This window comes from Euleptes europaea, chromosome 1 (assembly GCF_029931775.1).
Source record: "Euleptes europaea isolate rEulEur1 chromosome 1, rEulEur1.hap1, whole genome shotgun sequence".
Lineage (NCBI taxonomy): Eukaryota > Metazoa > Chordata > Lepidosauria > Squamata > Sphaerodactylidae > Euleptes > Euleptes europaea.
In genome coordinates, this window is record NC_079312.1 from 145,953,991 (window position 1) to 145,978,390 (window position 24,400).

The 24,400-nt window shown below is 44.2% G+C and overlaps 1 protein-coding gene across 1 annotated transcript; it reads left to right on the forward strand.

Moving 5' to 3' along the window:
* The first annotated feature begins 1,039 nt into the window (after positions 1-1,039).
* INPP1 (inositol polyphosphate-1-phosphatase) lies at positions 1,040-20,111 on the forward strand. Its single transcript, XM_056863574.1, has 6 exons — positions 1,040-1,062; positions 3,945-4,174; positions 12,852-12,912; positions 15,169-15,369; positions 16,303-16,477; positions 19,558-20,111. Exons 2-6 carry the CDS (start codon positions 3,971-3,973, stop codon positions 20,051-20,053), a joined length of 1,137 nt encoding a protein of 378 aa, XP_056719552.1. The 5' UTR covers positions 1,040-1,062; positions 3,945-3,970; the 3' UTR covers positions 20,054-20,111.
* The last annotated feature ends 4,289 nt before the right edge of the window (positions 20,112-24,400 follow it).

Consider the following 24,400-nt stretch of genomic DNA (forward strand, 5'->3'; position numbering starts at 1 on the left):
TTTGCTTTATTTTTCTGCACCGCATGTGCAAATGAAAACTGGAAGAGAAGGCTGTGTTAAACTGTTGCGGTTTTTTCTCCCTCTGGGTAAACCTCTATACAGAATTATACCTTTGTGTTTTCTTGGCGACCCCTTTTGGGGGTTTTCATGGCAGGAGACTAACAGAGGTGGTTTGCCGGTGCCTTCCTCTGCACAGCAACCCTGGACTTCCTCGGTGGTCTCCCATCCAAATACTAACCAGGGCTGACCCTGCTTAGCTTCCGAGATCTGACGAGATCAGGCTAGCCTGGGCCATCCAGGTCAGGACTTGTGTTTTCTTACTGTATTGTATATCCTTGTCTCCCCTGACCTGGCTGGCCCAGGCTAGCCTGATCTCAGAGGTTAAGCAGGGTCGATCCTGGCTAGTATTTGAATGGGAGCTCCTCCAAGGAATACCAGGCTCGCTATGCAGAGGAGGCAGCCAATGGCAAACCACCTCCGGACGTCTCTTGCCTTGAAAACCCTACGGTGCCGCCATAAGTCAGTTGGGACTTGCCGGCAAAAAAAATAAAACAGTAGAAACGGGCGGGGATAGATCGAGCTCCTGCGAGGGAGCTAAGACTGACACACTCTAAAGCAAACCTTTTCGATAGCTCCGGGTTGGGAAACACCTGGAGATTTTGGGGGGTGGAGCCTAAGGACGGTGGATTTGGGAAGGGGAGGTGCCCTAGAGTCCGCCTTCCAAAGCGGCCATTTTTTCCAGGCGGACGGATCTCTATCGCCTGGAGATCGGTTGTCATCCCAGGAGATCTCCAGCCGCCCCCTGGAGGCTGGCAACGCTCTGGAAAGAGTTCTGCGTCCGTTTTCAGCCCCCCCCCCCATCTAACGAAAACGTTGGAAACGCCGACCAAACCGCCGCCTGGGCTGCTATTTCCACGCCCACTGAAGGAGGCCGAGCGTGGAACCCCCCGGGGCAGGCGGCGGCCAGGCTAGACGGGGGAGGCCGCCTCCTTGCCGGGCGGGACGTAAGGAGGCCGCGCGCCGTCAGTGACCCGCCAGCTGCGATCCAGAAAACGGCGGTTGGTAAGGAGGGCGTCGCCGGCGGGCGGCCATCATTTTCGCTTCCCTGTAGCTCGGCCCGGTCAGTCGGATGGAGAGGGTTGCCAGGTCCCTCTTTGCAACCGGCGGGGCTTGGGGAGGGACTTCCACGCCGTAGAGTCCAATTGCCCAAGCGGCCATTTTTCTCCCGGGGAACTGATCTCCATCGGCTGGAGAGCTCCTGCTATTTCCCTGGAGGTTGGCCGCCCTGCCCGTGGAGGACTGTGGCTCTGCCTGGCCCAGAGTGGGGAGAAACGGAAGCCGCCACCAATGACGCGGCGGCGGCGGCAGCAGGAGAAACGCGCTCCAACACAACTTGGGAGAGGCCTGATGGGGCCGTTGACGTGGCGAGTTTGTTTGGCGGCTGGGGCGCGTGGAGTGCTGCCGGTTGCTCTGCCACTTTCATATCTCCAGCCCACCCCCACCCCCCGCCCCCCATGCTTGGAGGAGGAAAGATGCCGACAATGCACGTTTGATAGTGCAATCCTACAGACAAGGATGTATTTTATCTCCCTGTCTCTTCAATCTATATGCAGAACATATAATTAGGAAAGCTGGATTAGATTTAGATGAAGGGGGAGTGAAAATTGGAGGGAGGGACATTAATAATTTGAGATCTGCTGATGACACTGCATTGTTGGCAGAAAATAGTGAAGATTTGAAAGGACTACTGCTGAAAGTTAAAAGAGAAGGTGCCAAAGCAGGACTACAGCTGAACATCAAGAAGACAAAAGTAATGACTACAGGAGAATGACACAACTTTAAGGTTTACAATGAGGAAACTGAAATTGTTCAAAACTTTCTATTCCTTGCCTCCACCATCAACCAAAAGGGAGACTGCAGCCAAGAAATCAGAAGGAGATTGAGACCGGGAACGGCAGCCATGAAGGAGCTAGAAAAGATTTTGAAGTGTAAGGATGTGTCACTGGCCACCAAGACTAGATTAATTCATGCCATCGTATTCCCTATTACTATGTATGGGTGTGAAAGCTGGACAGTGAAGAAAGCTGATTGGAAGAAAATAGATTCCTTTGAAATGTGGTGTTGGAGGAGAGTGTTACGGATTCCGTGGACTGCCAAAAAAACAAATCAGTGGGTTACAGATCAAATCAAGCCTGAACTGACCCTAGAAGCTAGAATGACTAAACTGAGGCTATCGTATTTTGGCCACGTCATGAGCCGACAAGAGTCACTGGAAAAGACCGTCATGATAGGAAAAGTTGAGGGCAGCAGGAAAAGAGGAAGACCCAACAAGAGATGGATTGACTCAATAAAGGAAGCCACAGCCTTCAATTTGCAAGATCTGAGCAAGGCTGTCAAAGATAGGACATTTTGGAGGACTTTCATTCATAGGGTCGCCATGAGTCAGAAGCGACTTGACGGCACTTAACACACAAGAGGCACTTCCCCTGGGAGCAAGTCCCAAACTAAGCACCAAATTATTCATTGGGGGAATTCCCACGAAAGAGAACCACCGCCAAAACCACTGTGGCCTGGCTCAATGGCCCTCCCCAAAACACGCTCAAGGGTGCTTAAAGGATCAGTGCCCCCCCTCCTCTTTGATGGACATCTCCGAAGGAAGAATTCTGTGCTTTGATTCGAAAAGCATCCCCTCCTCCACACCCCAGATCCCAGCGAGCAGACTGCTTTGTTTATTTTGCTATGGTAGACCAAAAGGGCTACAATTCCCATTGGACAGTATAACGTTCAATTGGTCTGTCTTGCGTCTGATCCAGAGCAGGGGCAGCCAAGAGTTAGCTCTAGAACTCTGCTCCCAGTTTCATCCTAACAAGACTAATATTTTACTCTTTTATAATGGGATTGCAATGATTGACGGTATTTCTATATTAAGCTACAAAAAGGCTCTTCAAGCCAAAAAATGTGATTCTTGCATGTACAGTTGAAAGGTATCCTACTAGGAGAATAGATGGGCCAAGCATAGGGCAGTATCAGGGCAGAGCAGCATGCACCACTGCATCTCCCCGTAGCTGTATGATGGAAGTGCCAGTTACAGGAAACAGGTGGGAAGGATTTTCAGAGAACTCACAAAATGTGGCTCCCAGAGAACTGCTACGGTACTGACATAGTCTCAAGTCCAACATCTCAGGCACCCTTCCAATACATTATTCCAGATTTTTCCTTTAATGGGTGGGGGGAGTTGTATGGCATCCAAACGGTAAACCTTTCCTCACCACCACATTAAAAATAGTATGCTGCACAGTTCTTCATCCTGCTGATTTTTTAATCCTTAAGTGGAATTGTATCTTCCTAGTTCTTTTTTAAACTGGCTTACACTGCAGCAATTAAACAATAACACGGGAAACAAACATTTCCTTAACAGGTTTCTTTCTAGTAAGGAACAAATATCAAGTGGTTCCAAGTGAGAAGATATGCTATTGCTATTTGGGATCATAGAGAATAATGATGGAGGCTGGGTCTGGCAGGTTTTTGGGTTTTTTGAACAAGCAAAGTGGCCACATATCAAGGTCAGTGTTGCTTATTCTGACTTGCAATGGCTCAGGGATTGGACCCAGGACTGTCTACATGCAAAGCAAATTCTTTGTAACTGAGCCACAGTTGTTGTTAGTTGCAAGTTTCAGTGTGAATTGATGTTTTGATGCTCTTGCAACTTTTTCTGGGCTGCCTGGGGGCAACCTTTGGGGGAAAGATGGGATACAAATGTTTTAAGGAAATAGGCTGCAAGAGATGGCAAAGCCTCGTGGCTGCAGTGTCTCCTGCATAATTTGCTGGTTCCAGTTTCTCTCACCAATAGGCTGAAATAAGGTTTATGATGAGAGGGTGGGAATAATAATGGGATTCTTCACTGTTTGATTGCCTGTTTCTTCCCCCTCCCCCTCCCATCACAGCCGTCCTCCAACTTCTGCCGCACACTATGGCAGCTCTTCTGAAGAGCCTACTTGCTGCCTCGGAGAAAGCTGCCAACATTGCCCAGCTGTGTCGCCAGGAGGAGGCACTCTTCAGCTTGCTCATTGAGGAGAAGAAGGGCGCAGACAAGAACAAGAAGTTCCTGCAGGATTTCAAGACCTTGGCAGATGTGCTGATCCAAGAGGTCATCAAGCATGATGTGGGGAAGGAGGTAATCTACCAGGGAAAGAGACACTAGGGAAAAGAATAAAGCAATGTCTGGCAATTATAGGCCAGAGAAGGGGCTAGGGCTAGAGGTGATTGCACCCAGACTGTTTTCCACACTCTAAGCCTCAGTGGTTGCTCCTTCCAATTTCACTTACCCTCAACTGCACCAACATATAGACTAAAGTTACTGAATAAGAAGATGCAGTCAGGGACAAAACCTTCTGCTACTAGAAAAGTAGGTAAGACCAAGTGGCATTATAGTTCAGCGGTAGAGTATCTCCTTTGTATGCAGAAGGTTGCAGGTTCAGTCCCCAGCATCTCAGTTAAAAAAGGGTCTGGTAGGAGGTGATGGGACTGACCTGGGCCTGGGGCGCTGGAGAACTGACACCAGTCAAAGTGGACAATATTGACCTTGATAGACCAAGGGTCTGATTTGGTGTAAGGCAGCTTCATATAAGGTACTAATAATATTGTACCTCAGAAGCAGCTTCTCATTTATATAGTACATTAAAAACGCTTCACAAATATTATTTCAGTAATACTTACAACAACCCTATAAAGAAGGCCAGTATGAGTCCCCATATTTCAAATGAGAGTATAGGAGTCTTGGCTAAGATGACATTGAATATTTTTGGTAGAGTTGAGATTTGACGTGGGGATGCTGGCTCAGCCCTCAGTCGCTTAACTACTGTACTTCATCAGAGGGGCTGCCTGTAGACAGAATTGCTTCCCCGAAGTTGTAGAGTGGAGAAAAGGATCTAGTAACAAGCAAAGGAGTACAAGTTGGCCTAGGCTCTGAGGAAGAGTAAAGAAGGAAGAGTAAAAAAGAGTATTTTACAGTCATTAAACCATGCAAATGTGTTAAAAGGAAAAATCAACATGATTTGTCAAAAAGTTACCCACACTGAACAAGCCTGGAGATAAGCATGTGGCAGCCTGGGAAATCATCCTAATTCTTGCTGGATTCTGCTTTCTCTCTCCCTGTTTCCGGCTTAATTTCAAGGTGATGCTGGCTGAGGCAAAGTCCCTTGGCACTTCACATGTCTGCTTTAAGCCAGACTGTTACCCGTGCAAAACTGCTTAGTTAACATGTCACTGGACCGTAGACTTGGTAGGTGTTGTGCTGGCATGCTAAACAAGTTCTGCTTTGCACAGATAGTGAGTGTGTGTTATGTGTCGTCAAGTCTCTTCCAACTTATGGCAACCCTATGAACTAATGACATCCAGAACATCCTATCATTAACAGCCTTGCTCAGGTCTTGCAGACTGAGGGCAGTGGCTTCCTTGATTGAGTCAATCCATCTCTTGTTGGATCTTCCTCTTTTCCTGCCACCTTCAGCTTTTCCTGGTATTGTCTTTTCCAGTGAGTCTTGTCTTCTCATAATGTGACCAAAGTACGATAGCCTCAGTTTGGTCATTTTAGCTTCTAGAGAGAGTTCAGGCTTGATTTGATCTGGTGGTAGTGGAAAGTGCTGTCAAGTCACAGCTGACTTATCACGACCCCATATGATTTTCAAGACAAGAGACCTCAGAGGTGGTTTGCCATTGCCTGCCTCTGCATCACGACCCTGGACTTCCATGATGGTCTCCCATCCAAACACTATTCAGGGCTGACCCTGCTTAGATTCTGAAATCTAATGAGTTCAGGCTAGCTTGGGCTATCCAGGTCAGGGCTGACTGGATCCAGAATCCACTTATTTGTCTTTTTGGTTTTCCATGGTATCAATGAAACTCTCCTCTAACATTACATTTCAAAGGAATCTACTTTCTTCCTGCCAGCTTTCTTCACTGTCCAACGTTCACACCCAAAGATAGTAATAGGAAATACTGTGGTAAAAATTATCTTGATCTTGGTCACCAGTGCTATCCTTACAGTTAAGGATCTTTTCTAGCTCTTCATGGCTGCCCTTCCCAGTCACCATCTCCTTCTGATTTCTTGGTTGCAATCTCCCTTTTAGCTGATAATTGAGCCAAGAAATAGAAAATTTTGAACAATTTCAATTTCTTCATCATCAGCCTTAAAGTTGTGTAATTCCCTAGTAGTCCTTATTTTTGTCTTCTTGATGTTCAGCTGTTATCCTGCTTTGGCACTTTTGACTTTAACCTTTATCAGTAGTCATTTAAAGTCTTTACTATTTTCTGCTAGTAATGTGGTGTCATCTGCATATCTCCATGTTCCTTCCACCAAATTTCATTCCACCTTCTTCCAAATCTAATCCAGTTTTCTTTATAATATGTTTTATATATAGATTGAAGAGACAGGGAGATAAAATAATCCTGGTCTGACACCTTTGCCAATTGGAAACTATTTTGTTTCTCCATATTCTGTCCTAACAGTAGCCTTTTGTCCTGAATACAAGTTGCACATTAAAATAATGAGATATTGTAGCACGCTCATTTCTTTTAAAACCAACTATAACTTTTCATGATCCACACAGTCAAATGTTTTGCTGTAATCTATGAAACAAACTGATTTCCTTCTGAAATTTTCTCATGTGCTCCAGTAACCAATGTAAATTTGCAACACAGTCTCTGGTGACTCTTCCTTTTCTGAATCTAGCTTGAACATCTGGCATTTTGTGTTCCATCTATGGTACCAGTCTTTGTTGTAAGATTTTGAGCATCGCTTTACTCGTGTGAGAAATTAATGTGATAATCTGATAGTTGCTGCAATCTTTGACATCTCCTTTTTCGTAATTGAGTGAGCATTTCCAGTCTGTGGGCCACTGTTTTGTTTTTCTTATTTTTGGCTTATCGTTGTTAAGATTTTGATGGACTCTGTTTCTGTGGCTTGAAATAACTCTATTGATATCCCGTCTACACCTGGTGATTTGTTTCTCCCAATTGCTTTGAGAGCAGCTTTCACTTTACTTTCTAAAATTGCAGGTTCTTCAAAATTGAAGGAATCCGTCATCCTTCTATCTCTTCAATGTTGTGTTCAGTATATTGTTCCCATCTTTTCTTTATTTTGTCTTGATCAGCGAATGAGTTTCTGGTTTGATCTTTCAGCATCCCTAGCTATGGTTTAAATTTCCCTTCGATATCTTGGATCTTGTAGAACAGATTTCTTGATCTTCCTTTTCTGTTGTTCTCTTCTATGTCTTTACACTGGTAATTATAATAGTTCTCTTTGTCTCTACAAGCAAGGCATTGGAATACTGCATTTTAGACTTCTGATTCTATTTCTGTCACCTTTTACTTTTGCTTCTCGTCTACCTTTTAGCAATGTTAAGATTTTCCATTGGTCATCCATCGAGGCTTTTCCTTTCTTTTGGCTACAAAGAATAGTCTTTGCACATTCTTCCTTGATAATTGTCGTGGTGCAGGCGAGGAGCGAGGGTTGTAAGCGTAGTCTGGGGAACAGTCCAAGGTCATTCACAGTGAAGGCAGTGTCCAAGATAGCAATACAGGCAAGGGAAGTCCAAGGCGTTAGTCAGAGCCAGTCCAAGAAGTCAGGATACCAGGAATCCAAAGGATAGCAGGGAAACAAGGCCGGTACACAAAGAGGTTGGTGACAAGTTGCTTGCACAACAGCCAAGCCTAACTGATGGCTTAAATCCCTTCCCCTGCTGCTGTAGCAGAGCCAGCTGATGCTGATGAGGCTGAGTTCACAGGTGGTGCTTCAGCCCTGCTCTTCCTCATCACTGCTACTGGGGAGGTTCCTCTGTAAAGCCTTCAGTCTAGCACTCTGCCGTCTCTGCTGCATTGCCAGACGAACCTGTTTTCTTCTCTGCTCCAGTGGCCTTGGCGAGGCCTCTGGAGACACTGCATGTTGCAAGGTGTCAGGTTCAACTGGAGTCCTTGAGCTGGCAGGCTGCAGGCATGGTGAGTCATCTCCTGACTTTGACTGATCCTCTATTCTGGCAGGCTGTAGGCCCTGTGGTTGTTCCTGTGGGACTTCTGCCTGAGGATGTCCCTCTGTTCTGGCTTCTATTTCCTCTTCATCAGAGGAGGTCTCTGCAGGCTGACTCATGACAATAATATTTATTGTTTTAACCCATAGTTCTGTTTCACATTCACTTGAATTTGGTAATGCAAATCTGTTCTGTAAGATGGTCTTTAAACGCTTCGGAAATATTGCTTAGATTGTATTTTGGCATTGTGAATGTTCTAGTGTTTTTCTTCAGCTTTATTCTAATTTTCAATATTAACAATTCATGGTCTACATCACAACCAGCTTCTGGTCTTGTTTTAGCAGAGAAAGTAGAGCTTGTCCACCTTCTGTTTCCAGTTATGTGAACTGTTCGATTTCTGTATTGGCCATCCAGTGATGTTCATTGTGAACAGATGATTGTATACATGGACGAGTTCACAATGAACAAATTTTTGTCTTCACAGAATTCTTTTTTTTAAAGTTTTTTATTTTTGTTACAAGACATGGGAAAAGGGGAATAGGGAAAGGGGTAATCGGACTACATTCATTCTCATTTCTATTTCACCGGCGTACGGGCTTTCTTCATCATTATCTCTATCATATTCTTTTTTCTTCTATTATTACTGTTATCTCACTCGTACATCGATTCTCTAATATTTTTGATATTTTTAATGTTACCCTTTAATCTATTGAAAAGAACAATCACAAATTTCATAACACTAACTAAAGTATATACTTATGAACTATCATATTTATCATAAAAAGATTTCCATTTCTGCTTGTGCTCTTCGATCATCTCATGATGTAGCATGGTGGAGAGTTTTGACATCATTGCATATTCATGCATTTTTATAATCCACATCTTTAAGTCTGATTTCTCCTTATCTTTCCATTTTTGCACCAATAACAATCTCGCTGCTGTTGTTGCATATTGGTACAGCTCTCTTTGATTGGGTGAAATCTGAGTTGGACTAATACCCAATAAGAAATATTTGGCTTCTGGTTGAAAACTGGTTTTCATTAGGTCTTGTGTTTTTTTATGTATCATTTCCCAAAAAGTTTGTACTTCTTGCATGTTCACCATTAGTGGAAATATGTCCCTTCTGTATCAGAGCATTTCCAACAATTTGCCTGATTTGCTTTGTACATCTTCTGCAGATCTTTCGGTGCATAATGCCATCTGTAGAACATCTTATACCAGTTTTCTTTTACAGCTTGTGATCCAGTAAACTTAATGTCTCTTTTCCACAATTTCTCCCAGGTTTGCATCGGAATCATCTCCCCATGAGAATCATCTTTACAGAATTCTATGAGTCACTCTCCTGCTTAATTTTGTACGTCTAGGCCAAATTTTCTACTGTATTTGATTCTACTTTGTTTCCTACTTTTGTATTCCAGTCACCTATGATTATCAGCACATCTTGTTTAGATGTACGAGTAGTTTCTTCCTAGATGCTTGCATAAAAGCTTTCAATTTCTTTCTCTTCAGCATCTGCAGTTGGGGCGTAAACTTGAATGATGGCTATATTGATAGGCTTTCCATTAAGTCTGATTGACATTAATCAAGTCAGAGTTTGCATTATAGCCCCTAACTGCTTGCGCTACATCTCGCTTCACTATCGGAGCAACTCTGTTTCTTCTGTGTTTTTAATTTCCAGAGTAAAAAACTTAGTAATTTTCTGACTGAAAATGTCCTAATCCAGTCCACTTTAGTTTGCTCACTCCCAGGATTGCAATGTTTAAAAGTTCAATTTCTTATTTTATGATTTCAAGTTTACCTTGATTCATACTTCTCACGTTCCATTTTCCTATTATATGTGTCGAACAGCTCTGGACTTTCCTTTCACATCCATTCATATCAGCAACTGATAGTAGTCCAGTTTAACTGTGCGAAGTCCCATGGGTTAGTGCCCTGGCCTCAGCCAAGGCTGTGTTTAAAACAAGCCTTCCCCTCCACCCCCTATGAACAGCAGCAGAGGCTCTAGAAGAGTTCTCCTTTTCTATACATTTGCTTCTCCAGTTTGTTTACTTATTTTGTATATTTGTATTCTGCTTTTCTCCTCAATGGGATCCTCTCCCCAATGTTATTTAACATCTATATGAGACCCCTTGCCCAGCTACTCCAGAGTTTCGGGCTGGGTTGTCACCAATATATGGATGACACCCAGCTGTATCTGTTGATGGATGGCCAGCCAGATACCGTCCCAGATACATTGGCCAGGTGCCTAGTGGCTGTGGTGAAATAGTTGAAGCAGAGTCAGCTGAAACCTAATCCATCAAAGACAGAGGTCCTGTGGCTGGGCCGGAGAGACCTGGGATTGTGACACCAGCTTTTGATGTTGGACGGGGTGCAGCTAACACCACCGCAAACTGTCTGGAGCCTGGGTGTGATCCTGGATGCCTCCCTTTCAATGGAGGCCTAGGTCACAAATACTGCCAGAGTAGCATTCTTCCATCTCCAGCAGGTCAGGCAGCTGGTGTCCTGCCTGTCTCACCCCGACCTAGCCACAGTGATCCATGCGATGGTCACCTCTAGGCTAGACTACTATAACTTGCTCTGTGCAGGGCTACCCTTGAGACTGCCCCAGAAACTTCAGCTGGTCCAGAATGCAGCGGCAAGGGTTCTTACGGGGACCCCATACACAGTACATATCCAACTGGTACTCCACCAACTGCACTGGCTCCAAGTTGAATACCAGATCAGGTTCAAGGTTTTGGTTTTAACCTTTAAAGCCCTAAACGGTCTGGGGCCATCACACCTGTGGTACTGCCTCTCCCAATACCCCCCATAGAGCTTTGCACTCAGCTAGTAACAACTTACTGGCGTCCAGCTATCCTCAACCAGGACCAGAGCTTTTTCAGCTCTGGCCCCAGCATGGTGGAACTCTCTACCAAGTGAGACCCAGGCCCTGCAGGACCTGGCTCAGTTCTGCAGGGCCTGTAAGACTGAGATGTTCCTCCACACCTATGCTTGAGGCAGAAACAGTTACATCGCAGCTGGCCTCCCTACCCTTACCCCTATGTTTATTTATTCTTCCGTATGTATTAGCTGTTGTTGTTTTTTGTTTCCCTTACCTTTTTCTCCATCCTTTCCCATTTGATCATCCCTTATTGTTGATTATTAGGGCACCTTTTTGAATTTTAGCATGTATAAGGTTTTAAATTTTAGTAAGTGTATTTATATTGAGTTGTTGATGTTGTTTTTGTTGTTGTTGGTAGCCACCCTGAGCCTGACTGTAGTCAGGAAAGGGTGAGGTATAAATATAATAAAATAAAGTGACTAATAATATATAGAGAAAAACAAGTACAGCAACAAACAACAAGGCTGGGGGGGGGGCTTCCAGTTCCTAAGAGGGTCTTTTCGCTCCAAGAACTGATCTTCTGTCCATCTGTAGACTCCAAGCCTCAGGCTAAGAATCCAAGGGCTCGTACCTTTGGGCACACCCAGGCTTCAAATACCTGTGTGCAGGGAGGAAAACAAACTCAGCAAGGTGTTACATAGGGCAAAACTAGACATTTCAGGATCCTTGTGGTTGCCTCGAGGAAGCCAACACCATTTTATCTTGTATGTTTAGCATTTATGGTATAAGGCTAAAGGCCATTACAATTAGGGGACACAAAAAGGTCATAAACACCTAAAAAAAATAAAGGATAGAAATGTTAAGAACTCTTAAAACAGATTAAAAAATGCATTAACACCTTCACTATATATGATTAAAGTAGCTTTTAAAAACAGCTGTAGCCCATATTTCCTTGGCTATCTAGGCAAAATGTGCCACTCTGTAAGAAACATCCAAATCAGAAAGAAGGAAACTAATTTCTCCACCATGGAAGAATTTATACCCTTTGAAATATGAGCAAGAAATTTATTTCTAGTCTCTATATACAAAGGGCAAAACAAAAAATTTTGTTAAAATCGGGCTGTGAGAGCTCGATCTTTCTGCCTGCTGCAGCATGGCAGGCTGAGGTATTCCTGTCTCCTCCTAGTACCTTACCAAGAGGCAAAATGCCTGGCTCCTCCGTGGCTGTTTCAGCACTTGAAAAGGCATTGGGGGGGGGGGGGGAGGAAGAGTGCCATGCTGTAGGCCCAATCAGGATTGGGCCCTTGAGGTGTTTTTAAATGGCAGCAACATCCTTGTGGTGACCACGAGGATGCCATCATGTCTAGTTTGGCCATTAGCTGCTGCTAACTAGCAGGATCTTCCCTAGCTCCTCTCCAGCCACTTTGATTATTTCTTGATTTGTTTCTCACTCACAACTGCCTGTCCCTTTAATAGGTGCTCAGTGGGATGTTATTTAACTCCATGCTATGACAAGCTTATGTTGTCTTTTTCTATGCATTAAGCCTCTGTTAAAGGGACAGGGCACTTTTCTCCAAGCCCGTTGGCAAACCTACTCAAAAGGCCAAACAGCTGAGGAGCAAAAAGGGGTAACTATGACAACCTCACTTGTTACTCACACAGGGTGGGTAGGACTAGTCCTCTTGGGCAGCCTGAATAGGCTGAAGCCTCTTTTTTTCCATTCCTCCCCAATGGAGCCTAAAAGAACTATTTGCCTTGTATGGGATCGAGTCACTGAGCTGCAAAAGTGCTGTTGGCTCTTCAGCCCTTGGTTAATTCCAAATTAATTGCCAGTCAGTAGCCTAGAGGTTATGGTCAAGATTTATTTGACCCACAGATGGGAAGGGGCTGTTGAGAACTGTGAGCTCAGAATAATTGTGGCTTGGGTAAAACTAATCAGTATGACTGTTTCCATCACTCTTGTTTCACTGTTCCATCTTTTCTACCTCCGGTGATGCTACCACCAGTTTCCAGAGTTACAAGCCTATATTCGTGGTGAGGAGTCCAACAAGTTTGAAAATGGCCTTGGTGAGTGACAGGGGCCCTGAAGTGTTGGGTGGGAGAGGAGACAAACATCCATCAGGTCTCTATCGAATCCTTGCCCATCTATCTCAAACTCACAGCTAGGGTTCGCCACTGGCAGGAGGTTTTTGGGCGGAGCCTGAAGAGGGCAGGGTTTGGGGAGGGACTTCAATGCCATAGAGTCCAATTGCCAAAGTGGCCATTTTATCCAGGTGAACTGATCTCTATTGGCTGGAGATCAGTTGTAATAGCAGGAGATCTCCAGCAACTACCTGGAGGTTTTCCCTTAAAACCTACTCACAGCTGATTTTACTAGATCAGCTATTTTCATTTTTCTTCTGCATATTCTGGCTTACCCTATGCTTGAAATAATCTTCTCTTTTCCATTTCCCAAACCACTTCCTTCTCCTGCAAACCCAACTTCTTCCACAAATGTTTTCCTAAAATGCACTATGGTTACTCTGTCTAATATTTCCTTGCTCATCTGTTCCCCCCCCCCCCAAAAAAAAAACTTCTATCTTAAGGGACCACTTTCTTGATCAGCTTGTCTGCCAAGAAACTCCTGCACATTGCAAAGGATTCTAGGTAAAAGTTTTAGGAAGTACTATCTGTTCAGGCAGGGTATTAGCTAGGCTTTGCAGTTGTCCCATGTGAGTTGAGTGCATGCCATAGAACACACCTCAGTGAGTTTGTACATTTCGAGGCAAGACTGGTAGAGGTGATGAAACCACCTGTCTTAGGAAACTGTCTACATTATTGATCTTCTTTAGGTACCCTGATAAGCTTCCCTGGAAAACGTTTTGGAAACCATTCCTCTGCTAGTCATTTCTTATTTCTGAATCTCTGTCTAAGAGGATTTTTCATCCAGTCAGTGCTCTGACAGAGCAGTCCTATGCAGATTTCCTCCAGGCTACTGAACCCACTGCAATCAGTGGGCTTAGACTGGAGTAAGTCTGCATAGGACAGCATTGTCAGTGGGGCTCCCCACACATTGTGGCTCGTACAGTGCAATTCTTTTGCTAAATCAGTTTGAACGCTAATTTTATCAACATACTTTATCATGACCTATGAGTTGAATGTATTAAGGGTCACCTGCCCCCATGAAAGTCTGCACGGCAATAAAATTGCCAGAAAAGGCCCTGGTCATACATTCTAAGAATTCTAAGATCCTCTATTGCCCTACATTATATGTCTTTAGAAGGCTTTCTTTTCCTAAAAGCGTTTATTGCTTGCATTAGTGGCTAATTCATTTTCTGTTGTAGCTTATTGATTGGTCCCAATCCAGAAAAAAAACTTGGTCATGTTTCTGTTCCATTGAAATTAGTAGGACTTGACTTGCAATTAATTTGCCCCCTGCTGGTTTCAATGGAATTTAGATGCTACTAAGTCCAAAAACAACAGAAGGGTAATATTTTAATTAGGACCAACAAAAACATTATAAAATGTGAACAAGCTTTTATGTTCCTTTGAAAATTCTTTAGACCATAAGATAAGCAAAATTTTAAATGGTGGAGGAAACAGAACATTTTGGGGCATAATAAGAAAGTAACAAGACTTTAGAATGAAACAGGTATTATATACACAATTAGGTTAGGCTCTGCTGTGTAAAAAAGGGTCTTGATTGCATCCATCGATAATGTGACAGAGACACTGTGGCAGCTTTTCCTTTGAAAATACAAGAACCAACAGTAATTTGAAGTAGTCGCGAGTGCTAATGGGAGAACACTGGTGCCTTATAAGGCAAAGAGCAAAAGTTTTAAAAAATGATAGTCCTTATATTAGCAAAGACGGAAATTAATGTTTGGTGGTATGCCAGCTACAAAGTCAACAGAAGCCAAATTGGGTTGGGTTGCCTATGATGATGAAGCTGGTGTCACCCAGCAGTAAGGGTTTTACAGGTATGCAGTATGTGTACTTGGATGGTATAAGATTACCATTTTGGAAGCAGGGATGAATATCCTTCCTCAAAATTTGTCTTAAGAGGCAGTTTGGCAGTAATCTTCAGAAATTCCAGTATGTGCATGAACAATTTCACAACATGTTTTGTGAATCAGAGATGGAAACTCATTGTTTCTTTTCAGCAAAATTGTCCGCATTTTTTAAACCACACTTTAATTAAAATTTGATAGGTCAAATAAAGTTCATGTCTGACTTACCATCCCAGTTTCTCATTCTGGCTTAGAACATAGGGAGACATCTGCTTTCATAATACAGAGCGTACGAGAAGTTTTCCAGAGTTATTGAAATCTATTTGCCTTTTAGGAGAGACTGTGGTGGTGCAGGTATGTTCCACCCAAACAGAAACAGCTGCACTGCTTCAAAAAGTCCTGGATCAGAACCAGACAGCTGCAGAACTGCTGGCAGCTGCTATTCACCAGGAGATGGTGCTTTCTGACCCAGCACTGGATGGTGTGACTGTGACAGTCTCCACTGAGAAAATGGCTATGTGGATTGACCCCATAGGTAAGGTAATGAAATAAGATAGGAATTGCTTTATGACAGGATAGACTTTTGGATTGCTTCTATACACAGACAATTCACTGTTTTCCTCATTGCTATGAAACCTGCTGATTAATTATAGGCAACAGCGCTTCCACACAGAGGGCTTTTTCCTTCACAATTTCCCTGTATTTTTCCCAGCCATATGGTCAGGCATCAACTCCACACTTTCTCCCTGGGGGAGAAGTCACCATGACGAGCAGCCATGTTTTAATTTTTTTTTTCATTTATTCATTGATATATCAGGATACCAATGTCCCAGTGCCATAAAGTGCCACCCACCCCACCTTTGTATACCTGAGGATTTTAAGTTTGCAGTGTTTGGCTTCCCACAGCTGGCAATGTGACCTGATTGACTAAGCAGTAATATTCTACCCCCTTTTTTAGATTCTTGAATCTGTTGTGACTGCTTTTGGTCAGTCACATCCAGTGTTATATTATTGGACTTGCAGTGGTTCTTTCATCTCTCAGGCAGAGAGGTCTTTACTAAACATTCTACCTCCATGCCTTTAAAGGACCTCTTCACATATTCTGTTTTGTTTTTTTAGGTGTATATATAACTGGTTTTTAAGCGTACCTCTAAAAATGTAAATATGTGAATGAAACAAAAAGATGTTTGAAAACATGGTTTGATGCTATATAATGTGTGAAATTGTCCTTTAGCTGGAGATAAAAAAGATTGAATTTTAGATTTTCAGCATTCAAGTCATGTGCTCTTACCACCATGCTATGATGCATGGGATTGGGAGCCTTAAAGACATAGCTCTTGCAGTCCTCCCTCTGTGAAACTGATATAGTTTCCAGTGTGCAAACCTGTGCATCAGCCAGTGCTGACAACTACTCTGTTACTAAGCCTGGATGAAAGACATCAGTTTCACAAGTTCTTCCTTTCCTCAGATTCCACCAATCAGTACATCCGTGGCTGTGGAGATGTGGTGCCTGTGGATGGCATCTACCCATCAGGACTACAGTCAGCCTTGGTGCTAATAGGGGTATACAACCGGCACTCAGGTGAACCTGTTCTAGGTATCATCAATGAGCCATTTTTCCAGGAACAACTACCAGAGCATAGGTAACCACACTCTGTTGTATATTGACCAGGTTAACTATCCCCCCACGGGTGCCAGCTGGGTGGCCTTTAATCCTCGCATTGTAGAGAGTCAAGGAAGCAATGAACACAGAAGGCAGCCGTTTGGTGGTAGTTCCTCCTTTTTAAGTGCTGGGTCTGTTTCTAAGAGACCAGAGAGCTGCTTGACTGACAATTCCAATGAGGAATCCAAAGGTCCTTTGAAAAATGAGGACCCCCTAAGCCCTGGAGCACAGTATTCTACAACTGGAAATCACCTGCGTTTAGGGGAGGGGGATAGTAGAAAGTACATATTCTGTCAGCAGAACATGTGCAGAGGGCCACTGAGGAAGCATATAAAACTTTTAAAGGGAATGCAGGATACACACAGTGATTCCATTCAAATGGGCAGAGTCCCCATAAAGATCTCACACAGCTGAATTAATTGTGGTGCAGAATGGAATTATAGGATGCCAGTGATACTGTGGTGGGAGATGATGCCCTTCAGGAGAGGAAACCACTCAAGTTCCTGAGAAGAAAAATTGCAGGAATCCTGAGTCCAGGAAAGTTTCCTGGATCTCCAGGTTTCCCCAGAGTTTGTAGGCGGGATGGAGTGAGTGGCTGGATGTCCAGATCCAGAGAGAGAGAGAATTGAACAATCTAAAGCCATTTATTATACCATATAACACATTAAAAAGAAGCATGCATAGCAGGTGTGTGTGTGTGTAAAGTGCCTTCAAGTCGCAGCCGACTTACGGTGACCCCTTTGGGGGTTTTCATGGCAAGAGACTAACAGATGGCTTGCCAGTGCCTTCCTCTGCACAGCAACCCTGGTCTTCCATCCAAATACTAACCAGGGCTGACCCTGCTTAGCTTCTGAGATCTGACGAGATCAGGCTAGCCTGCATAGCAGTTATAACCCAAGAAAACCCAATACTGCATAGTATAATAAGATTAATAAGGAATATATTCTGTCTGCATACCAAGCACGAGCAATGCGCTTGCGACTTTGGCATGCAGCCCAGAGTAAAGAGCTCACAATGTTTATATGCCTTTTTGAGTTCATAGGAGAAATAGCAGGTGCCAATTAGAAATGTGATTAGCTAGACATCTTCCAGACTCTCAAGAGAAAGAAAGTATGGGGAATGATGAGGAATTTCCTTAACTTTCTGAGAAAGTTCCTAATCCTGATAGGAAAGGCAAGTTCTCCCTAGCTCCAGTCAAGGTATTCAGTATTAACTCAAATGAAGACTATGATAGGCACAATGGTTGCTCTTGTGGTTGTTTCAAGCAAGTAGGAACTTAAATGATCATCAGATCATTGAGATTAACAATATAAAAGCAATATTTTCTGAGAACCTACTCTGATAACAGAGAGCCAGTGTGTTGTAATATCTGGGCTAGGATCTGGGAGACAGATCATAAAGCTTGCTGGGTGACCCTGGGCTATTTTCTCTCACTCAGCTTAATTTACTTCACAGAGGAAGGGAGAAACATCCCTGTTCTCCATGGAGGTGAGATAAAATACTCGAGGTAAAAAGATGCTTTGAATTTGAGTTCTGTTTTGTTCAGAATGTTTCTGATGCTTTAGTGTAGAGGTTCCAGCATCATTTGAGTATATTTTATTCTGAAGTTAGGCAAATACCAATGATTCTTCATGAATATGCATTGAAGATGGTGAATGGAAATCTGCATTCTGTGCAGTAGCTGTGGACAAAGAAGAGCAGCAAAATGTGTTTGGTAGTTTTTATTGGACTAAGCTGACTTCTGCGTAGTGACATCAGTGAATTGTCATTCCTCAGCTCAGAATATAATGCTCATTAGCATCTCATGCTCACTTTCTCTGCCTAGTAAACATCACAGCTCTGAGTTTGTCTTCAGATTTTAGTGCAAGCTAGAGAAGAGCTCCTCGCTCTCATCCTTAACTATCACCTTGTTTGTGACGCGGATTGCCAGCGGATTATGCAGTCAGTCCAGGAAAACACCACCCGAAAACCCCTTGCTACTTAGAAAAGTGTTGTATTATATCTATGCACTGTAAAATAAACCAAGAACTCCTTACACTCCTTTTCACTCATAGCATCCCACACTGAGCTTCAGTTTCACTCCATTATATACACATTACAGTCTCAAGCACCAATCACAGAAGATGCTTTGTCAGTCTGACTTGCTCATACATTGCATCAGCCTACTGGTCATAACCTGATCTGGCCAGCTCCCTCTAGCTCTCCAGGGAGTTTCCAGGCTTGTTGCATCATCACAGATCCATCTGATCTACCTGCAACCTGTCAAACTGATCTGATAGCCTTGCAATATCAACAGTTTGTATGTCTCTTTAGGTCCTCTACACTTTCCCCACAACAGCAGCAGCAGCAGCTCTCTGACTTTCTCTGTGTCTCTCTTGCCCCACCCCACTCTGGTGCCTAAAACTCTGCTGTGGTAGTGTGCTAGGCACTAGAACTGGGACAGGGGCCCTGGTTGTTTTCCCAGGAGGCGGAGAGGGACTGCCCTTTTCTGAGCATTCTCCATTTTTAAGAGGAAAAGGACTTTTACTGAGTATTGTCAGACCCAAGCAAGATTGAGAATGTCCACCTATTACTGTGTGTGTGTAAAGTGCCTTCAAGTTGCAGCCGACTTATGGCGACCCCTTTTGGGGGGGGTTTCATGGCAAGAGACTAACAGAGGTGGTTTGCCAATGCCTTCCTCTGCACAGCAACCCTGGTATTCCTTGGTGGTCTCCCATCCAAATACTAACCAGGGCTGACCCTGCTTAGTTTCTGAGATCTGACGGGATCAGGCTAGCCTGGGCCATCCAGGTCAGGGCCCACCTATTACTACTAACTCTAAAATTAGATTAACTCAGGCCTGTTTGATTTGTAAATTATTGCTTCAGGAATGTTTGGAACACTTCTAGGGGTGCACACGGTGCATTGCTGTCTTGAATTTCTGCTTTCCATCAGTGCCGCTCTGATAACCACCACACTGCTCCATATTCGTGCCAATATTAAGATCTTGCTGAGGAAGAAAGCACAGCTACTTCAGCCAAGTCCCAGCCACCCCTCCCAGTCTCTTTCTTTTTCCTACAGATGGCACAGCAGATACCACTGGGGCATCTCCTATGGAAACACCAACCTGAGCTCGCTAAGCCAGCCCCTGCCTCAGGCTCCCCCTCGTGTGGTGCTGAGCAGCAATGAGAAAGTGGTGCTGCAGAAGGCCCTGGCACCCCTGTATGGCGAGCAGTTCTACTTTGCCTCTGGTGCTGGGTACAAGATGCTGTGTGTGGCCCTGGGATTTGCAGATGCCTATGTGCTCTCAGAGGGCAGCACCTTCAAGTGGGATTCGTGCGGCCCCCATGCAATCCTTCGGGCCCTTGGTGGAGGCATCGCTGATCTTGCAGGGGCATTGCGTGCTTGGCGTGCTGGCCAGCGTGACTCGCTGCCTGAACTGACCTACAACAAGCCAGAAGAGGGTGCCGTGGGTGCCGATCGCTGGGCAAATCATGGTGGTGTCATAGCCTATATTTACCATGACCATCTGGAGGCTGTCATGGCTACCCTGGCAGCTGCAGTTGATGTTGTTTAAGTTCCTCCTCTATATGGGTGTGGCTTGGCTGGGACATTCACATCTACATGAGGGGAGAAAGCCAGACTGCTGGTCAGGTACTGTATGACTTGGACTTACCACTGAACTGTGGGATCAATCAGTTATAGATGGAGCGCACCTGCCAGCATGGGGCTTGGTTGGGTAGAATGTTGGGACTTAATTTAGGCAATGCTTTGGCCTTTCAATGCTGAGTCAATGAAGGTTTCCTTTCCAGCACAGTGCAGATGGGAGAAGCTTAAAAATTTCCCCTTCCTTATCCATATTTTGCCCTCCTGCACGAGTAATATGTGTTATGAGTAATGCTGTAAACATGTCTTGAGGGTAGGGTTGCCAACTGCCTGGAGAAAAAAATGTTCTGTCTCTTTAACAGAGGCTTAATGGGATGTTACTTACTAGATGATGTTGTTTACTTCAATGCCATGAAAAGGTTAAGGTGCCCATTTCCATGCATAAATCCTCTATTAAAGGGACAGAACATTTTGTTTTCCAGGCCTGCTGGCAACCCTAGCTTGGACCTTTCAATGACTTCCACTATATTTCCCGTAGCCTTCCCTCTCTCTAACATCATATATGGAGGGGCTAGAAGATGGAAGGTCCTATTTCATGGTCAGATGACAACTGGGGATTAGAATCCAACCCAGTATTTCCACAGATGGAACAGTTTCTGCCCATAGAGCATGACTTTCTTGCTTCCCTCCCATTTCCCTCCTGAAATGCCAGTCCTTGGGGGGCAGGGGACCCCCAGAAAGAGAATGTGGGGCTGTAGTGGGAAGCAAGATAGCAATTTTCCACAGGAAGAAGTTGTTCCATCTGTGTAAATATTCCATTGGATCCAAAAGCCTAGGGTTGTAATTAGCGTTGCTATCTTGAGACTGGCAAGGACATGATAAGCCCATTATGGGGACCAGAAAGTAAAATTGTAACAGGAGATGAAGAGAGGGCGGAACTTCTCAATTCCTACTTTTCCTCAGTCTTTTCTTGCAAGGGAATCGGTGCTCAACATGGCATAAACAGAACACATGATGAGGGAAGGAAGTTGCAGCCTAAAATCGGCCTTGGGGTAGTGCACAAACACCAAGTTTCTTTAAATGAAACAAAGTCCACAGGGCCAGATGAATTGCATCGAAGGGTACTCAAAGAACTTGTAGATGTAATTTCTGAGCCTCTGTCCATTATTTTTGAGAATTCTTGGAGAACAGGTGAGGTGTCAGAAGATTGGAGGTGGGCAAATGTCCCCATCTTCAAGAAGGGGAAAAAGAAGGATCTGGGTAAATACCAACCCATCAGCTTGACATGTATATCGGGAAAAGTTTTCGAACAAATCATTAGTCAGTCCTTAAGCATTTCGAAAAAATGGATCTGATTACTAAGAGCCAGCACAGGTTTCTCAAGAACAAGTCATATCAGACTAATCTCATCTTCTTTTTTTGAGAAAGTTACTACCTTGCTGGATAAGGGGAATGCAGTAGAGATAGTTTATCTTGATTTCAGTAAGGCTTTTGATAAGGTTCCCCATTATATTCTTGTTGACAAATTGGGGAAATGTGATTTAGATCCTATTACTGTTCAGTGGATCTGTAACTGGTTGACATATCACACCCAAAGAGTGCTTGTTAATGGTTCCTCATCCACTTAGAGAGAAGTGACAGTGCCCCAGGGATCTGTCCTGGGCCCTGTGTTGTTCAATATCTTTAAATGATTTGGATGAAGGAATAGAGGGGGTGCTTATTAAATGTGCAGATAATACTAAATTGGGAGGGGTCGCAAATACAATAGAAGACCAGCCAGGATACAGGAAGATCTTGACAGGCTGGAGGATTGGGCTAAAACTAATAAAATGCATTTCAACAAAGATAAATGTAAAGTTCTGCATTTGGGTAGGAAAAATCAAATGCATAATTATAGGATGGGAGAGACTTGTCTTAGCAGTAGTGTGTGCGAAAAGGGTCTTGGGGTCTTAGTAGACCAAACACTGAACATGAGTCAGCAGTGTGATGCTGTAACTAAAAAGGCAAACACAGTCTTGGGCTGCATCAACAGAAGTATAGTGTCCAGATCACGCGAAGTGATGGTATCGTTTTACTCTGCTCTGGTTAGAGCTCAACTAGAGTACTGTGTTCAGTTTTGGGCACCACAGTTTAAGAAGGATGTAGACAAGCTGGAACGTGTCCAGAGAAGGGCAACAAAGATGGTGAGGGGTCTGGAGACTAAGTCCTATGAGGAAAGGTTGAAGGAGCTGGGTATGTTTAGCCTGAAGAGGAGAAGACTGAGAGGGGATATGATAACCATGTTCAAGTACTTGAAGGGCTGTCATATAGAGGAGGGTGCCGAGTTGTTCTCTGTTGCTTAAGAAGGTCGGACCAGAACCAACGGGTTGAAATTAAATCAAAAGAGTTTCCATCTAGACATTAGGAAGAATTTTTTAACAGTTAGAGCTGTTCCTCAGTGGAACAGGCTTCCTCTGGAGATGGTAAGCTCTCCTTCCCTGGAGGTTTTTAAGAAGAGGTTAGATGGCCATCTGTCAGCAATGCTGATTCTGTGACCTTAGGCAGATGATGAGAGGGAGGGCATCTTGGCCATCTTCTGGTCACTAGGGGTGTGGAGGGGGGAGGTAGTTGTGAATTTCCTGCATTGTGCAGGGGGTTGGACTTGATGGCCCTGGTGGTCCCTTCCAACTCTATGATTCTATGATTCTAACATGAGTCAGCAGTGTGATGCGGTAGCTAAAAAGGCAAATGCGATCTTGGGCTGTATCAACAGAAGTATAGTGTCCAGATCACGTGAAGTGATGATATCGGTGTACTCTACTCTGGTTAGACCTCACCTAAAGTATTGTGTTCAGTTTTGGACACCACAATTTAAGAAGCATGTAGACAAGCTGGAACGTGTCCAGAGGAGGGCAACAAAGATGGCGAGGGTTCTGAAGACCAAGTCCTATGAGGAAAGGTTGAAGGAGCTGGGTATATTTAGCCTGAAGAGGAGAAGACTGAGAGGTGATATGATAACCATCTTCAAGTACTTGAAGGGCTGTCATATAGCGGATGGTGCCGAGTTGCTTTCTGTTGCCCCAGCAGGTTGGACCAGAACCAACAGGTTGAAATTAAATTGAAAAGGTTTCCGTCTAGACAGGAAGAATTTTCTAACAGTTTGAGTGTTTCCTCAGTGGAGCAGGCTTCCTCAGGAGGTGGTAAGCTCTCCTTCCCTGGAGGTTTTTAAGCAGAGGCTAGATGGCCACCTATCAGCAATGCTGATTCTATGATCTTAGGCAGATCATGAGAGGAAGAGCATCTTGGCCATCTTCTGAGCATGGACTAGAAGTCACTGGGTGTGTCGGGGGAGGTAGTTGAGAATTTCCTGCTTTGTGCAGAGGGTTGGACTAGGTGACCCTGGTGGTCCCTTCCAACTCTGTTTCTATGATTCAAGTATACATACCTTTGATATATAATGCCACTCCTCCACCCTTCCTAGCTGTATACCCCTTTTAAACAAGTTGTATCCTTCAATCATAATATTCCAATTGTGAGTGATATTCCACCAAGTTTCAGTAATGCCTATTAAGTCAAAATCCCCTTCTTGTATTAGGGCTTCAAGTTCTTCCTGCTTGTTTCCCTTACTCTTCGCATTAGTGGGCAGACATTGGAATCCATGGTTATTGCACACTTGAAGCTGCCTTATACTGAATCAGACCCTTGGTCCATCAAAGTCAGTACTGTACTCAGACCGGCAGCGGCTCTCCAGGGACCTAGGCAGGAATCTTTCACATCACCTACCTGCCTAGTCCCTTGAACTGGAGATGCCGGGGATTGAACCTGGGACCTTCTGCATGCCAAGCAGATGCTCTACCACTGAGCCATGGCCCCTCCCCGGTTTTTGTTTCTGTGTCCCAAGGGTTTTGTTTCTGTACTTACCCGCGAGTTGATGTTTCCTCGCATGCATTAAGTTTTTGTCTCGGTCCCCCATAGGATTTAGTTTAAAGCCCTCCTTATCAGGTATGAAAGGCTCTCACCAAACACATCATTTCTTACCCTCTTGAGGTGCAAACCATCCCCCGATAGAAGTTTCATCTTGTAAGTGGAAGCCATTGTCCAAAACTCCAAACCTTTCTTGACAACACCATCTATGCAGCCAGTCATTAATTTGTAGTATTCTTCTTTCCCTTCCTAAGCCACGACCTTCAACAGGAAGAACTGATGAAAACACAAGCTGTTGCCCCAGGTCCTTCACTTTCTTACCAGGAGCTGCATAGTGTCTTTTAATACGTTCTGGGCTGTGTCAGGCAACATCATTTATTTCCACATAAATGAGAAAGAAGGGGTAATAATCTAT

Excerpts from the sequence above, each read along its gene's own strand:
- INPP1 (XM_056863574.1), top strand. The coding sequence starts at position 3,971 with ATGGCAGCTCTTCTGAAGAGCCTACTTGCTGCCTCGGAGAAAGCTGCC. Across the intron at positions 12,913-15,168 it reads CAAGTTTGAAAATGGCCTTG|GAGAGACTGTGGTGGTGCAG; the intron begins GTGAGTGACAGG and ends TTTGCCTTTTAG. Across the intron at positions 16,478-19,557 it reads GAACAACTACCAGAGCATAG|ATGGCACAGCAGATACCACT; the intron begins GTAACCACACTC and ends TTTTTCCTACAG.